The sequence below is a fragment of the Dromaius novaehollandiae genome, chromosome 1 (genome assembly GCF_036370855.1).
Source record: "Dromaius novaehollandiae isolate bDroNov1 chromosome 1, bDroNov1.hap1, whole genome shotgun sequence".
NCBI classification, from domain to species: domain Eukaryota; kingdom Metazoa; phylum Chordata; class Aves; order Casuariiformes; family Dromaiidae; genus Dromaius; species Dromaius novaehollandiae.
Window position 1 is genome coordinate 63,758,454 of NC_088098.1, and position 18,387 is coordinate 63,776,840.

Here is an 18,387-nt window from a genome sequence, read left to right on the forward strand (position 1 = left end):
CCGAACAGGATGCTTTCAGTTCCCGTGTCCTTTTCCTCAAAAAAACAGGTTGTCAAACACACTGGGTGAATGTTCATGATTCAGGTCACCTTCTTGTAAACTTTTCTGTTCGGCAGTTCAAACTGAGCACTCAGTTTCAGAAATCCTCTTCTTACAGCAGCAAAGCTTGTGGTCCTGTAACTCTAGTACGATAAATTCAGTTCCTGAAAGCTGCCTAGGAAATACATGCCTCTCCTTAAGTGGTGGGTTGCATGTTTAATGTCAAGTCCTTTACACAATTGGTATTCACCTGCCAAGATAAAATTGGTACCACCTGCTGATCTCAGATAACCTGTTTTACCAAAAGGTAAATCGTTTCTTAAAAGCCCTTGTCATAGCATAGATAGTTAGAATAGACTGCTGTTGCTGAAATGAAGAAGTGATCTGGAATTTGGTGTGATGGCTCATACATTTTAAATATAGCTTAGCAAGTGTTTCAGAGAATTTTATCTGTAACAACCTCTCTCTTGGCCTTTCTAATATGAGAGACAAGGCTATACTAACACTTACAATCTCATTTGTCAGAGGTTTCTTTTTGAAATGGAAGCTTTTAAACACACTTTTGAATGAACACAAAATTCTTGGAGAAGGGAGAGTTTCCTATGAGGTAGTAGTTAAAAGCTAGCCTTGGAAGTGGAGAGTACCTGTCCAAATATGCTTATAGGGCTGAGCATTATAAGCTATGTGGCTGAGTTACCAACCAGAACAACTCCACTGCCTTAATCTGTCCCCTCTGGTGTCAGCACTATTGTGCACTACATATGGATCTGTCCTTTAAACAGAAAATAACAGACTGTTCTCCATTTCTGCTATATGTTGCAGTCCACTTAATTCTCAATATGTGGAAATATGAAATATAGGAGTATCTGTGGTGAAACAACTTTATGGCTGATGTCTGGCCAGAGCGAGCTTGACCACAGTCTGCTGCCAAAATGACTGAAGAACTGCAGCCTGCCCTTATACTGCATCATTCAGATATAGTTTAATAAATTAAAAGTTACCCAGATTATCTTTTGCCTTACCAAATACTAGTCTCTCTGCTGCTTAAAGAAACCCTTTTTTCTTCTGCCCCAGCCCCATGATTCTTCTGGAATGCAAACCTCAAATATCCTAGCACAATTCAGAAAACATCAGTCAATCCTTACAAAAATAATACTTTTCCTGAACTAGTGAAGCTGTAAATTGCAGTATTTTGTCAGGCTGCTGTTGCTGATGACTGACTTGTCATGTTATAACTAACACTTTAAAAAACTGCTCTGCCATCATGACAGCAAATGTAGTGTGGGTCTTGGCTCAAAGATGCAACTTCCTGAGTGTGTCTTCAGCTGTGTAAATAGAGCAGCTTAGAGTTTCTAATTCAGCGCCATATCACAGACCACTGAGATTTCCTATTGTGAAAAAGTGTGCTGTATTTGTTAGGGTTTTTTTGGAAGTAGATAGCCCACTCATCGAAACCTGCAAAAATGTGGGGGCAGGGCAGTTCATCATGAGATCCCTCAGTGGCAGGGATCTAGGGAGAAGGAAACCTGTTCCTGTGGCTTCTGACCTGGCAGTAACCACTTCTTGCATCCAAAAAGGGGACGTGTTGCCTAGTGAATTGACAGCCTCATCACAGATGTTAGACCTGCCTTTGTCCTGAAAGCTCAGGAGCAAAACCTGCCTCTGGGGCAGGCTGGCAGAGGTAGTGGGAACCCTGGCCAGTGCACCAATGTGGAGGGCTTAGAGACCTTACACCACCTTCTGGAGATTTTGTAGCTTAAATTTCACTTGGAGTATTAGGAAAATTTCTGGTAAGGTTGAAGAGAAACAACTAATATCCATCTGATCAAGTTTTTTTTTTTTTCTTTTTCCTTTTAAAGAGCGTGGGGAGGCAACATACTGACCTGGAAACGGCCAGCCAGGTACTAGGAATGTGACTACTGGCCTGGTAAGAAAAGTGTCATAGCATAAACTAATTTTGGACATCCAGTGGAAATCTAGGACTGAAACAAATGTGTGGTGTACCTGCTATTTAGGTTGTTCCTCAAGAACTGCTGCTGTCTTTTCATTTGAACTGGCTGGTTGATGCAGAGTTGTCTAGTAAGCGGAGAAGACAGACTTCCCCCCCCGGCCCAATCCAGTGCTAGGTGCAACACTTTCATATAGAGGAGCTCTTCTTCCCCACACCTTTCTACAAGGAAGTCTGGCTTTCATTTTGTAAATATACACATGCAGGAAAAGGAACAGCATGACCAAGAACTATGTGGACTTTTCAAAAGAAGAGATGCTGAGATACTGAAGAGCGAGGGAGAGATGGCAGGTATAGAGTGCCATAATTAGAGAACACCAGGTAGTTTCTAAAAACATAGACTCTAACAAGACCTTTTTTCTAGTTCTAGACATGTTTTATGCAAAAGCAGATCATAAATTCGTCTATAGCATTGCTTTTTGGAGGAATAACTCTACTCTCTGGAACTACAACATTTACCACCGCTGCAAAAGCTATTCCTGATTCAGCCATTCAAAAATATCTTCTTGTGCACAAATCCTGCAGCACTAATGGTTTTCCACTTAAAGGGGGAAAGATGAGTTTACTGCACCAACCGTAATGCTTCTGTGTGCTTTGACTGTATCACCAACACAAGCATTTAAAATCAGTAGACAAGTTCTTCCTACCACCAGTTCCTCCAGCAGCCCTAAGGTGCAGTTGAAACTAACTTGGTTTTCAAGTTCTGCGGACTTTGTGGTTCATATATAACACTTGGTCTTAGTAGATGTGCTTTAACTCTGTGTGCGAATTTCTTGTAGCAAAAGAAGTGGGACTATAAGATCCGAAATGGGATTCTCACCAAAATTTCTGGAGTAGCCAGAAATACAGCATGCCCTGGTGCTTCTAGAAGTGTCCTTGCATTAGTAATAACTGCATAAAGTTGATTCTTCTGTCAGAGCCATGTTCTGCTCTGTTGCAATGGAGATGTTATTCTGTTTCACTGTTTTTGCCTTGTGGATTTTTTCTCTTTGCTCTAAGTAGTTCAGCATGAAACTACAAGTCGTTGAATGTAGAAGTAAACTTTTTTTTTTAATTTGGCAAGTGCAGGTTTAAGATCTAAGTGATATGAAGGTTTTTTGAAAAAACAAGCAAACAAACAAAGTTTTGCATACTTTCCTTTTGTCCCAGAATAGCACTGGCCAAAGAAAGCAGGCCATTATGCTGGTAAAATGACTTTTCGACAGTTATTTGCAATTGGAGTTTAAGAAAATGAAATGTGTAGCACTGACAGACTTTGAAGAAGTGCCTGAACAGATAACTATTCCTTTGTGAGAAGGTTAAACGGAAAAAAGTGGGAAGCTGTGGAAAATGACCCAATACATCTCTTATGCTCGTGCGTAATGTTTTGGCCCAGATTTCTTCCTTTTAATGTTCTAAGTAGCCTGGCACATTTGTATACAGGCTGAAAGGCCTCAAAAAGAGATCGATAAGATTTGACATAACTAAAACATGCAGCTTTAAAAGCAGATCAGTATGTCCTTGAAGCAAAGTAGATGAGATGCTGCTTTTCCCTCCTTACTGGCTGGAAACTGTGTTCCAGCATCTAGGTTTCCCTTGCATAAGCCAATTCTTTGTGTATGTTTTCTTTGGATACAGAATGTATGCACCCACACACAAATAACAAACAGTTGCTATTTTTCTTCTCAAGACTCATACAGGATTTGATCTATGCTTGCTGCACACTGCTCTCCCTTGGTTTAGTGGCACCATTTATAATTGCTTCTTTTCTGATTAAGTGCATAAGTACACGCTGAAAGTTGGACACAGGACAGCCAACACTTATTAATTGACTTTAGCTGAACTCTAGCTGTGGCACATCTCTCTGAACGTGGTTGACTTGCGAGAAATTTTGGGAGAGAAATGATGCACGTTTTATTTAAGCTTTTTCTCTGGCTAAATTGCTCTGTGAATTTTTACTTCCTAATGGTGTCTCTGACACTTTTTAAACTGTTTAACTCTACACCAAGAGACTATTTATATTAGACTTGGGCTTGTAAACCATTTCTGTGGTCTGGGAAGTGCTGTCCTTCCTTTACAGAGCAATCCATTTTGAAATTAGCTGGGGCTGCCTGCTCGAGAAGAACTTACTGTTGCTTGGCTACTATTCCTGAATGGGCACATTAAAGGCCATATTTCTGTAAAAAGGAGCAAGAATCTACTGCCGACTAGCAGGTCCTGGAATTCATGTGTATCAAGGGTAGCATAAATAGTTTCAGTGTGTGATTTTTTTTGAGAGAACAGTGGTTCTCTCTTGGCTTAGTAAATATCAACTTCTATCCAGTCCGCTGAAAAAGATGATTATATAACATGCAAGTCAGTAGGGAAGACTTGGGCCTTGAGTAGAGCTGGTAGGAAATGGCTTCTCTTACATTCAAAATGCTTCTTAAAATTTACATCACTTAATGACAAGGTTGCTAACTGACTTATGCTGTATTAAGCTATGTCGACCCTTGTTGTCCTTCTCCCTTATGGTTCCAAAGCTCCAGGTCCTTTCACTGCCTTGGCCAGTGTCTGGTATAAATGCCCTCACCCCCATTAATGTATAAGGGGGGGTCCAGTCTGAGGTAATTTAGATGAGATGTTGCTGCTGTCTCTGACCAACAGTGTCAAGCTGAGCTATACTTAAATGCTTTGAATTTCCTTCCAGAAATGTGTGTGTTATCAGTAGGTGTCTGCTTGCAGCAAATTCTAACTATGGGCTCCTGGCAGGTGACACGCTGCTTCCTGCTGTTTCAAGAGAAATGTTTCCAGCATGCACCTGAAACTATATTTAACTTGCATTTGTATAGGAGATTTAGTACTTAGAAAGGGAGAGGAGAGCTGAGAGATTAGAGGTATGGTGAATAATCCCACAGAAGAGGCCTGAGGATGTGTGTCATAGGCTGAGAAGGGGGACTTGTGTGTGTACGTGGGACCTCCAGAGCACCCCAATGCTTTACAATCATGACCGTTTCTACACTTTGACTTGCAAACAAAGAAGGTTCCAGAAGAGGAGGACATGGATGTTTTTGTTGGGTATGAAAGCTCTTTAACCCTAGCAATATATCAAAGGGTAAAATTGGGTCCTGGAGACTTGTAGTTGGTCACCAGTGAAGACAGTCAACAACAGGCTTCCCAATATCCCTAACTGCTGCCATTTCCTCCCCTTCTTGCACCGACCATGGACAGGAATCCTAGTTAATGACAACTTCAGAGCATTCTTGAACTTGGTTTCTGATATCCTCCATGATAAAGAGCTGCCCTGAACGCTAATCTCAGCCCTCAGTCCCAATCTGTACAGGATATACCCAAAGGACATATACTCCATCATATGCAGAGGTACTACTGCCAGACACTGCCTGAAATTGGTGTCCAAGCCTTTCCTTCCCTGTTGATCTACAGTTGGCCCTGCACATGTCAGAAAAGGAGTTTACTGCCCTGAAAGCACAGCACTTTTTAGGATCTCTACTAATGAAACTGTCTGTGAAGGATCTGTTCTTGCTGTCTGACCAGGAAGTGAAAATACTTAAACGGGGGTGAATTGAGTTGAACTCCTTCTTAATTGTCACCATCCTCATCCTGCCAGTTCCTGCGAAAGTACAGTTCCTGTGAAAAGTAAGAAGAGCCACACCAGAAGACACACCAGTCCTGTCTCTAGCTTGGCTCAAATTCAGTACATTTTTGCACCCAAGCAAAGGCACCAGTCTTAGTGAAAGCATGTGCTGTAGCCTCATCCTCCCTTGTACCTCCCTTGGAGATCTGCTCAGGGGTGATCTGGCTGGAAATACATGCACAGTCCCCTACTGGAAAGGAGCACGAGGACTGCTGAGTGCCTTGTTTAGCTATCGGAGCCTTTAATAGTGGTGGGGCAGAAGAAAGGATCCACCTAACCTGTCTGTAAAAGGCAAAGCAGAGCTGACTTTAAAATATGCAACAGACCCAATTATGACAGGTATTTTTCAGTGTAGAAAACTACTATTTAGTTGCTCGGGCTTTTTTTTATACCTGCCTCTGTTTTTAGTAAGCTCATTTTTCTTTATTCCTTATCTATGACAGCTGAAACAGACTTCCTGGGAGAGCAAACGCAACTGTGTACATGCAAGAAGCTGGAGGAGTAGCTTCCTGGCCCTTCTGTCCTATGAAGGATGCTGTTAAGAATTTCGGTTCAACAGGGATCCACCTTGTCCTGTAGTTCCTGCAGGCTGGCAGTCCAAGATGAGCTTTTATTTTCCAAAGTTACAAGCAATAGTGAGAGCTTCTTCATGGATTGTATGTCATACTGCTAACTTACAGGCCAGGCTGCACATCATGAAGTGACTGTATCTCCAGAGAACAGTCAGAAACCTTAGCAGATCTTCCTGTCTTCTACTTGTTCTTGCTGCTATTTCCAGCTGAAATCTGCTCCTTGCTTCTAGGTGCTGTTGGGTGTTAAGAGAATATAAGAGGCACAGGAATGAAAATGTGCCTTCCCTCTTTAGAACAGTTTCACTCGTAAATACTGCAGGTGATAAAGTGTTTGTCATGGAGATGGTGCATAGACTCCTGTCTCCTGGCTGGCAATGGGTAGTAACAGATGCTTAGTGTATCATTCCTGGGAGGATCACAACGCTGATTTTGATGATGCATGCAATAGTATAACCTTAACTAAGAACTGCTCCAGTTCAGGTCGCCAGCACTTATCTTCTGGATTCTTGTGAATGTTTTCTCATTTTCCACCTCTACTGCCACCACGTGGATATGTCATTGTGTTCATTTAAGGCTTATATTAATCTTTGAGTAGAATATTCTCCATTCTTCATCGCATCACAATTTTTACCTATATTATGTATGACATGTTTCCTCACTTGCTATCAAATTTAGCAAGATGTAATCAGTGATTGGGAAGAATTAGACACATTAAAATAGCAAAATAAGGAGAGAGAATCTTCATGATTTATTCTTTACCATTTTTCTATTGAAAGACTTTTAAAGGGTGTGCTTTTTTCACAATCTAGAAAAGGTTATGCAGAGTAAATGAGTGTGCATACCGAGTTACAAATCTCAGACGTAAGCTCATACATGTTATATGCATGTAGCTCGTACATGCAGCTCATACAATTGCATGCAACTGTGCAACCTTCTGTTCACTTTGGGGCTTATTCTGGCCTGAGCCAAATGGAATAACTGTATTTGAATCTGGCACAAACGATGATTTAATTTTAGATAAAACAACCTATTTTCCTATATTTTTTCCATCAATAACCTTCACCATTAAAGTCATCATTTGTAATCTGCTGCTACATAAGCTAAGGTGAAAAAGATGGCTTGTAAATGCAACTGCATTGGAATTGGTGGCATTATGCTGAGGCAGGTCTCTGCAACTTTAGTTTTTGTGAGATTAACTTATTTATTTCAATATTACACAGGATCTATGAGCAGAACACTTAGCAAGTCCTTTCTTTGTCTAGCTACAGGGTACAGAAGGGAGGAGAAGGCTACCCCTTCCCTGAGCAATGAAAATATAGTTCAGAGGGTATTTGCTGGAAGTAAAGCTCTGGGAGTGCTTTCTCCTCACTTTGTGTCAAACAATGTCTTTTCGAATGGCAGCAGGGATGTCATTTAATATTTTATACCCTTGCTAGGGGGAAAAAAATCAAAGAAGATGCAAACTTTAATGTATCAAATGCAATTCTTGGTTTATGGAAGCCTATGCTGGTTCCAGTTGTCCACAGTGACATGTCAGTTGACACTGAAGTCTACAGCTGGATTCACTGCTTGATATGAGCAATGTAGCATGATTCAGTGTGGTTACAATATGTAAAGAATAACTGAATCTCATGTGGTTTTACCTATTATTGTAGTTCTGAGAGAGTAAGAGTTCGGCCTCGCAGCTGTGAAGTCCTGATACCAATATGAAAGAAAAGTTATATTCAGCCTCAGAGAATCAAGAATGACTCTTCCATTTTCTCTCTTTTTCCTTCCCCTACTGGGCAATTGAATAAAATCATAAAATGTTTTGGGGTTTTTTTGAGATCTCTTTCAGAAAAATTTCCCACTCTTACTCATCTTGAAGCTAGAATTAAGATGAGCAAAAATAGGTTCATGGACGAGCCACTGGAGGCTTCCTTCTTGTTCCATGGCTAATCTTGGTGTCTGACTAGCATCGGTCACAGTAGTGCTCCAAAAAGGCCAACGTCTACTAGTGCTTTAGATGAAGAATGCTTGGAGACAGCTGCTGGTGCATTCAATTGCCTGGGGTCAGCTTGATAATTATCACTACAGAATCATGGAAGGGTTGAAATTGGATGACACCTCCAGACATCATCCAGGCCAAACACCTGCTCAAAGCAGGGTCACCTAGAGCAGGCTGCCCATGAACTTGTCCAGTCAGGGTGTGAATATCTCTAAGGAAGGAGGCTCCACTACCTCTCCAGACAACTTGTTCCTGTGCTTAGTCAACCTCACAGTAAAAAAGTTTTTTCTTAGATTCAGATGGAACTTCATGTGTTTCAGTTTGTGCCCGTTGCCTCTTGTCCTGTCACTGAGCACCACTGGCAAGTGGCTGGGTCCATCTTCTTTGTATCCTCTCTTCAGATATTTATACATATTGATAAGATCACCCCTTAGCCTTCTCTTCTCTAGGCACAACAGTCCCAGCTCTCTCTGCCTCTCCACGTATGACAGATGCTCCAGTCCCTTAATCATCTTCACAGTCCCATTGCTGGACTTGCTCCAGTAGGTCCATGTCTCTCTTCTACTGGGGATTCCAGACCTGGACACTGCACTCCAGATACGGCCTCACCAGGGCTGAGCAAAGGGGAAGTATCACCTTCCTCAACCTGCTGGCAATGCTCTGCTTTATGCAGCCCAGGATGCCACTAGCTTTCTTTGCTGCAAGGGCACATTGCTAGCTCATGGTCAAGCTGGTGTCCACCAGGACCTCCAGGTCCTTCTCTGCAAAGCTGCTTTCCAGCAGGTCAGCCCCCAGCCTGTACCTAGCGCATGGGATTATTCCTCCCCAGCTGCGGGACTTTCCATTTCCCTTTGTTGAACTTCATGAGGTTCCTCTCTGCCCATCTATCCAGCCTGTCAAGGTCACTCTGAATGGCAGCACAACCCTCTGGTGTATTAGCTACTCCTCCCAGCTTTGGATTATCCACTAACTTGCTGAGGCTGCACTTGGTCCCATCATCCAGGTCATTAATGAAGATGTTCAACAGTATTGGACCCAGTATTGACCCCTGCGGGACACCACTAGTGTCTGGCCTCCAGCTGGACTTTGTGCTGCTGATGACAACCCTCTGAGCCTGGGAGCAGAGCCAGTTCCCAGTCCATCTCACCATCCACTATCTCACCCATACTTCATCAGCTTGTCTATGAGGGTGTTATGGGAGACCGTGTGCTGAAGTGAAGATAAACAACATCCACTGCTCTCCCCTCGTTCTCTGAGTCAGTCATCTCACTGTAGAAGGCTGTCAGGTTGGTTAAATACAATATCCCCTTCATAAATCCATGCTGACTACTCCCAGTCATCTTCTTGCCCTTCTTATGTCTGGAATTGGTTTCCAGGATTAGTTGCTCCATCACTTTCCCAGGGATCAAGGTGAGGCTGACCAGCCCGTACTTCCCCAGATTCTCCTTCTTGCCCTTCTTGAAGATGGAAGTGATATTTGCTCTCTTCTGGTCCTCAGGCACCTCTACCAAGTGCCATGACCTTTCAAAGATGATAGATAGTGGCTTCACACCAACATTGGCCATCTCCCTCAGCACTTGTGGGTGCATCCCATCTAGTCCTATGTACTTGTGTATGTCTAGCTTGTTTAAATGTCCCCTAACCTGATCCTCCTCCACCAAGGATAAGTCTTCCTTGCTCCAGACTTCCGTTCTGGTCTCAGGGGCCTGGGATTTCTGAAGGCCAGTCTTACTAGAAAAGATTGAGGTGAAAAAGGCATTGAGTACCTAGGCCTTTTCTGCATCCTTTGTCACCAGGACCCCTGTCCCACTATGGTTGTGATAATTCAGGGCTTGACCAGGGGAGGCAAATATCTGCCAGTGACATAGAGCTTCCTCTGAATCATTAAGGAAAAAACTGCTGTGGAGATACAGCACATAGGCTGTGTCCATGCTGTTCCACAGAGATCTTCAAGCCCCAAATCCTGTTGTTTGGTGTTAGCGCATACAGAGGAGCATCCTCAGTGGCCTATTTTGTGCAGTAGGGCAGGAAACAGCTGGGGGACCTGGTCACATGTTCACCCTCCCAGCAACCTGAGTGGTCTGATCTCTGGTGCTTCCCCCGCTACCACTGTACAGTCTGCAAGATGGCATATGTGCAAGAGTATCAGGTTAAGTCATTCTGTTTTCTTTAACTAAGTACACTTAATGATGCTGCATCCATGACTTTGGGTGGCTTTCTGTCCATTAAAAAAAAAAAAAAAAAAAAAAAAAAACAGATGGAGCCTCTTTTAGCCTGGTCTCCAAGGATCAGGAAATTAAAATGATGATAGCAGGAATCACCAGATATAAAAATACAAACTACAGATGCTCAACTCTGTGTTATAGCAAGAAGAAGGGGAAAAAAGAAAGATGCCAAAATGGTGGAATACCACAATAACTCATTCTTGTGGCAAGATGTTAATTCCTTAGGACTGTGGAGGAAGGGCTTTCAGCCATCACTGCATTTATTACAACATGAACTCTTGAGAGACTATTTTTTCCTCCTTTTTCTGGATATCCAGCTACTTGTGATTATTATCAATCTCTGTTTTCCTTTTAAGTGTTAATTTTCTACTTCTCTGAGTCTTAGAGCTTTTCAGTTTTTCTGTACCTTAAAAATGATAGAAAAAGTGTAATTTCTCTTCATACCAGATTCTCAAGTTCAGAGTTTTCTGTTCAGGTGTATTATCTTCACTAACTACAATCTGGTTCTTGCCTACAGATCCTTCCTTTATAAGATCTCCCAGCTGCTCGTGCTAACAATGATGGGGCTGGAAAGGACATCCCTGTCTGTAGTGCATGAGGAATCAAGAAGGTAAGACTGAGGAACAGCACTGTTTCATTGCAAATCTAATCTGAGGAATTTTGCTTTGTGAATTTGGACTTCGTACCACACAGTCTGCTTTCTGAAGTCCTACACAAAGGACTATGTCAAATTTTTAACAAAACTTATGATAATTTAGTGCCAGTTGATCATCTACAGCTTTGTTTACAACCTACTAGTTTACCAGCTCTTCGTCAATGGCGTTTACTCATCTGTTGTTGATTTCTTACATGGGATGACCTATCTGTTACATAAATAGAAAGGCAGAGGCCAATATAACAACATGCCTGTTAGTATTTTGTTATTATGTAAAGCAAAGGTGAAGGGGCCTGGATACACTTTTAAATTCTATCCCCATAGCATGATCATCTACAAAGTATTGTCATATCCTTTAGACCTAAAAACAGTGACCACATGTCTGCTGAAGACCTCAAAGGTGCTTATAGCTAGAGAAAACTGAAAAGTTGCATGAGAAACTGGAGAAGTCATTAAAAAAAAGAGAAAAATAATAATCAGCAATGTGGCTTTGTTTGAAAGCAACACAAGTTAATTTCTAAAAAAGGTGAAAGAGTTCCACCTTTAAATCTGATAGTATCCCCTCTGCATGCCCAAGACTGACTTCTTTCTGCATTTTTTTCCAGTAAACTTTTTCAATAATTTTGCAAGTAGCATTTAGGCTTGTACAGACATAAACGTCTGGGGTTACATATTAACAGTATTTTTTTCCTAAATTTCATAATTGTTTCATTATTAGCCAGCAGCTAAAGTTAAAGATAGGCGAGGATCTGCTCCTTTGAGGCTAATGGACTGTATACGAAAGTAAAGACTTTGGGTGTTCAGTAGACATACTAAATTTTTAACCCTTCAATCATAGCAAACTCCACCAGGCAATTGGGGTTGAGGGCTGGAAAGACTATTTTTCCCATTTTTCATTTGTTTCACACTGGAAAACCAGTTACATCAGCCCTTTTTCCAGGTGGAGTACTAAGGGGTGGACAGCATGATGTTCTGAGAGAAAGTAGAATGGCATAAGATAAAACAAGGATAAAACTTCTGGCTTAAAGAGAGGTTTGGCCTGTTATTGTCAGCAAGCTGGCAGTGCTCTGCAGCAGGGCTGGACTTCCTGAACAGGAAGGAGATCATGTAAAAGACAGAGAAGTCCTTTCCTCCACAGAAGGCGCTTTAATGTGTACTGGTAAAATGACACCTTAATCTTCTAGAATGTAACCTTCATGTCCAACTGCATGGTCAGCTCCTGGGCTTTTCAGTTTCCAAAATACCACTTTTCCTTCCAGGCATCTGCAGCAAACAGAGAGGGAAAAATATTCAACTCCATCTCTGACGCTGTTCTGCATCTCAGACAAAAGACATGTCAAGATTAGTTATACATTAGTGGTCAGGGAATTAAAACTGGGAAACCATAACAGAAAGAAAGGGTTTTTCTTGAGTGCCAGATACACAATAAACTTATCTGGACAATCTGGGAACATGAGTGGAAGGCTGGGATGGGCTTAGATAAAGAAGATCATGGATTTCCTGAACAAAGTCCTGCTGCCCTGGCCACTGGGACATGGTTTCTTTGAGGGAGGGCTAATGTTATTGTTACATGGTACAAATTAAAACATGGTGAAGAAATTTTATTGCTTTTATCTTTGTGAAAATGGAACTGATGGCTACATTCTTGGGCCTACCAAAGCCTTTCAAGACACACTGAACTCCCTCTCAAATTATTTCTGAAGTGCTAGAGACTTAAGTATTGTATGAGGCCCTTTTTTCCCCATCTTAGTGCTAGAATGAGCAGTGAACTTATGTTACTGCAGTCTAGCATGTGTAGAGAAAAGGCAGCAAGAGACATTCAGCCCCATGGCTGAGGGGGGCTCTCCTGGGAGCTGCTGCCCAGTGGGCTGCAGTGCTGCTGTAGCAGGAAAGGCACAATAAAACCTGCTAACCTGGCACGGGAAAGAGAAACTTAAAAAACACCACATCTCTTATCGAAGCTGCATGTTGTCCCATGTAGTGCACAAATCAATGAAAAGAAAATTAATTTGTTGTTTATTTCTGTACGTGAGAAGAGGTGCTTTTATGGAGCTGCACAAGCAGGATGGAGCCTGCTGCGTGACGAATGGTTCAGTTCCCAGTCTGTGAGGAAAAGTTTGCCAAAGGAAAAAGCTTCCAAACCTGCTAGCGCGGGAGATCCTGACAAACTCATTTGGTAGTTGTTTTCTCAGATCTTGAGATGTCATCTGTTACAACCCAGGCTCGTAGAGATCCAGGTTTCATGATTTCCTCGGGCTAAATTAAGGTGAACGACACCAAACGATCAATTACACGCTTTATTCATTAACATGAGCTTAGAAACAACATTAACTTGGAGGCAACCTGAACCTGGAAAGCGTAAATGGTCGGCGTGGGTTCTGTTGAAATGTTCATGAGAAGAAACAAAGAGAGAAAGTAGTGGAAGATAGAGAAAGAGATAGTCACCACCCTTGGATCTCGCAGTGCCAATGATGGTCATAGCAATCCTCCGGTGGTGGGCACACTTGTGCTTTACGGAGTCTGTGGTTTTTATAGGCTCTTGCCCCGCCTCGGGCGCTTCCACACTTCTCAAGCAAATGAGCTGTTATGCGCAGTCTGCCCTCCTGGAACCTTCCAGAAAAGTCTAGGGGCTTCTCGGGGTCTCCGCCCCCGCCGTTGTGATGTCAGGGCCAATCAGAAAGTGGGACTATGCGCACTCTGCCCCCCCCCCCCCATCCTGTGTTGCCCAACGGCACCACCGGGTTCCAAAAGCTTCTCCCGGGTGCGGGCGGTCCTGTGCCGTGTTTTTTTGCATGCTTCCTTTATGGTTTGCCACCGCCTTGAGACATTAACAACTCGCATGTCCTTAACGGTCTCTTACCTCATCATGCAGCTCATGATAATATTGCTTGGGTTTCTTGGAAACATGCCAAAGCCTTTACTAAATGTGTCCGTCACAGGGATCTGTATCAGACCTGTTCCCCTGATAAAACATATTCTGGACCAAAAGAATCACTGTTCACCCAAATACAGTCTACGCCACTCTGTTCCTTCTAGAAGTTTTCTGAGGATGCTAACAAATAAACCTTACAAATATCCAGTACTGGAATTAAATGCTTTTACACCCTAGTGTTTTAAATTAAGGGTTGACTTGTTCTTCTATGTTGGCTACTCATTTATACTTTCTAAAAAGCAGTCTCTGGGTATAAAATGAGATGATGTAGCAGCAAATACCTTTTAAAGTCTATTCCTGGTGAAAGAAAGCCTGTCCAGCTGCATTAAGAGATATACGAGGCTCATCCCCCTGACAGAAGAAAGCTATATTCTGTTCTGCCATAGACAATTTAGTAGCAGCCATTTCAAAACCAGTCCTCAGTATCTAAGAAAACATGCTTCTGACAAGACCCCTGAAAAAAGGACCCCCATAAAAAGCCTGAGTAATAAAAGATTTTCTCTTAAAAACAGCAGGTGAAATAATGGGAGGGTTACTGGACTGTAGTTAAATTTTGCTGTGTTTTTGATTACTAGGACCTCTATGCATAGTTTTTTTCTCTCTCTCTCTCTCTCTGCTGGTCTGTATGGGAGTTACTTGAAACATATCTATTTTAGATTTAGTACACTCTTCAGACCTAAAGCGAGAAACGCCATCTTTAACCATCTCTGTCCCCTCAGGAGAGCCCATTTCATCTTTCTTCACAGCTTCTTCCAAGTTTTTATTCTACAGCAGAGTAGATGTATCACAGCTTTTCTTCTGAGAGACTCAGAAGTAGCCAGTGTGTTATGGCATGATGTGTCTCTTATAAGACTCCTTGAAATTCTCTGTATGGCAGATCCATCCCCTTACTGAAAACAGCTTTGAAGATGTACCCTAAAACACCTATGGCAATGCTTTACATGGCTGTTTTAAACCAGCATTTAGTAGTCTCTAACTCTCCTTTCCCCCAAAATGCAGTTTTTCAAAAGAGAATACTCTCATTTCTATCACAGAGAATCCCATATACTAAGGAGGAATATCCCATCCAGACTACATAGTTGTTTAAGACCTCCATAATTTTCACCATCAAAATGATACTTGTTGCTTCGGGTATTTTTTTAAACTTCAGAGGAGTTTTTCGGGGACACAGCTCAACCACGACCTTGCCAAAATAAAAATGAGACCTGTTGGTTCTGATCTGGAATTATTGCAGTGCAATGCAATGCCAGTAGGATGTTTACACCCAGGAGTATAATGTAGTTAGTCATAAGCAATGGTAACAAATTTATTGGCTTTTTTTTCCCCCGGATAAGTATGCAACATAACAGTGATGCAAAAGGCCTGCAAATACTGGTATTTTGTGGTGTCTGTTTATGGCTACAAAAAGTTGAATCCTCTGGGAGTATTTGTAAACAGAGGAACTTAAAAGATTTTCTGATGTATGGGTGTCCCTAAGATAACGTGGTGAAAAACAGACTAAGTGCTAGCCAGAGCTTTCAGGTTAATTTATCTTCAAGCATATCATCGATCAGGGCTAGCTCAGGCATTACAGACTGCCATGTTACACTTTGAAGCAGTAATCCCTGAAGGACTAAACAAAAGCCATGCTGCACACAGTGTCTCTGTTTCTTAACTATATAAGAGGCTTCGAAAGAGCATCTTCCAGTCATAGGGCTGGAGTGTTTCTGTTAAATTTATTTCCCAAGAGATCCAAGGGCGTAACTAACTGCACTGGAAAAGCAGATTTGGTAATTGTTGGAATATGCAAGTGCTGACATTGCTGGGAAGAGTGATGGAAACCTCCCCATGCATATTCTTTCTTGAAAGCATCACATCTCAATATTGCAGACATGGGAAATATCCTCCCAAGTGTGGGATTTAGAAAGCCATTCTGATCAATTCAGCAATAATCACTTTCCTGTTTTTAGAAGAATAAATTCTTTCAGCGCAGCAAACTTTGTGCTCTTTGGCATAAGTGCTTTGTAATTCTTCAGGGTAATAATAACCAAGAATCATCCCATCCTTGCCAACCTTTGTTTGGTACAGGATTCTCTGTGACAGGTTAATGTCTTAATTCATCACTGTGAAAGTGTCATCAGTGAACAACCGCCCATAAACTTACTCAATAGCTCCTTTGGATTTAGATGCTTTCAGATGATCCCTTTTCTTAGAAAGATGGAACATTTCTTTCTTTAAAAAGCTTCTTATAAATAGTTTCCCAAACCTTCTGGGAATTCAACAGATTCACAACATCGAGGCTCATGTATGCATTTCTGTGAAAGCTGCAGTTAGCACTGGTACATAAACACTGCTAATACATCAGTGCAGCAAAATGCATTGAGGGTTGTAAAACACCTCTGCATCTTAGATTTTAAAGTGCCATTAAATTGCTTTACAACATCAACGTTGACTTCCTTATTGGTAGCAAAGTGGTGAACATGCTGTTTTGTTTAAAGACCTGTTTAAAAATTCTTTATCCTAATCTAGATGTAATTTTGAGACATGCAAAAATGGTGTCTGCCAAAGTAGTGGCAACTTAATCTTCCCTTTCTTTAGCTTAAAGACCTCATCTTAGGCATTTTTAGGCAGAGCACGTATCACTACTGTGGTGTTCTGAGAACTGATCAACCTAGCCTGCTGTTGTGCATCCATGTCTGAAACAATAATTTTGTTTCTTTTCAAAAGTATTATTTGTGCCATCCAGGGACAAGGCATGTGCAACGTGCTATAAGAGCCCTGCTCCTGTCTGCTTTGGCTTCTTGGAAAAGAACAAGTGCCTTGCCAGCTCTGTCGGGTTTGTAATACATTTTCTTTAGCAGTGACACGTTTAACCTTTCTCAGAACCACTGCTATTATAAATACATGGTGCTTTTCAAATGCACAGCAAAAATCACCCTGTAAAACATGAGTTATTAACCATATGTGGAAGCCCAATATTTTACAATAGTCTTCAGACCTTTTAATCTGTAGCAATCCAGAGCTCTCCTCATTTGGGCAAGAACAGCACTGGGTTGCATGTGTAGGCCTCACCCACGCCCGGTTATTCACAGCTCGGTGCTGTGATTCAAGTGGTTTGGGAGGTTCCTCGTGGAGACCCTTTTCAGCCCCTGCCCTGAACAGCTGGGGCCCAGGTTTACCTCCAGCTTGCCCTCAGCTTCCCCTTCCTCCATACCACTGCTGCAGCAGCGTTGTCTCTGCAACGACCTAAAAGTCCATGGAAGAAAACCATGGCTATGCTAGAAATAAACCTAGTAACTGCCAGACTGGCAATCCTGCACCAGAAATCCCTCCACACTCCTGTCCGCCCCCAAGCCTTGGCTAACACCCTGCTTATCACAACCTCTCTTTGCAGGAGCTGCAGCCAGATGCATTTCAAGGATTTGGGCATTGCCAGAAAAGGCCAAATAGTCATGGCTGCTGCTTTCCCAACTTTGCTTATGCCTTAAACCTTCTTAGCTAGAAAGCACACAAGGGTCAATGCTTACTCTTTGCAGCTTGGAGACTAAAAAATGGCCAGGCACAGGAACAGAAACCTCAGTCCTTCTAAGAAGGCAAGGGCTGAGACCTTCTGAAGACTGATGCCTTTAAGATACAAATGAAGAGTGCCAGGTACTGGATGGTGTTCTTACAACCTGACTCTAGTAGTGGAAATGTTAATGGGGGAAGGAGTGACCTGCAAATGGGACGGGGTGGGTTAGTTATGTACTAGATGCTGCATGCACATCTGGACGGCTTTGGCACCATGCTGGGAAATGGCACGATGTCCCTGGTAAAACACAGAGCTGAGAGCTGGGAAGCCTGTGCACTGCACCAGATTGTGCCTTAATCCGAATTTCTCAGAAGAGGAATACGCGTTCAATGCAGTGTTGTTTTAAGCCTGGTTTCCAAAAGAAACAAAGCTTATAGAAGCCTGGTCTTTCTGTCTGTCCATGTTTGCTGTCTCTTTACCAGCCATTCCCTAATCATCTGTGAACTCATTTACCAATGTAACTAGATTTGACTGGAGGAGGGTGGTCCAAAGGATATGAAATCACTGCAGTTTTTGGAGGCTGGGTCACTGGCTGACATTATGGTAGTACCACAACTGAGGGAAAGGCTTACGTTTAGCTACTAGTCATTAGCCACTGAGTCATTAGCCCAGCTCCAAACCCCTCCCAGCAGATGCTGTTTGCAGCCCAGCAAGGAAGGAGGGAAAGCCTAGGAGAAGAGCAGGAAAAAGGCAGGAGATGTGTGCTGCAAGGAATTTCAGGAGATATGAAGGAGTTAGAAGAAACATATGGGAAGAGAAAGAAAGGGGAGTTATGTGATGGGAGAGAGAGGAGGAAAGGAAAAGAC

At 42.3% G+C, this 18,387-nt stretch overlaps 1 protein-coding gene across 1 annotated transcript in view; it reads left to right on the forward strand.

Annotated features, from left to right (window-relative positions):
• Positions 1-6,165, forward strand: part of OVCH1 (ovochymase 1) — a 47,487-nt gene extending 41,322 nt beyond the window's left edge. Inside the window, 1 exon segment of the mRNA XM_064509204.1 lies at positions 6,104-6,165. Within this exon segment, the coding sequence (XP_064365274.1) occupies positions 6,104-6,165 (62 nt within the window).
• Positions 6,166-18,387: the final 12,222 nt, after the last annotated feature.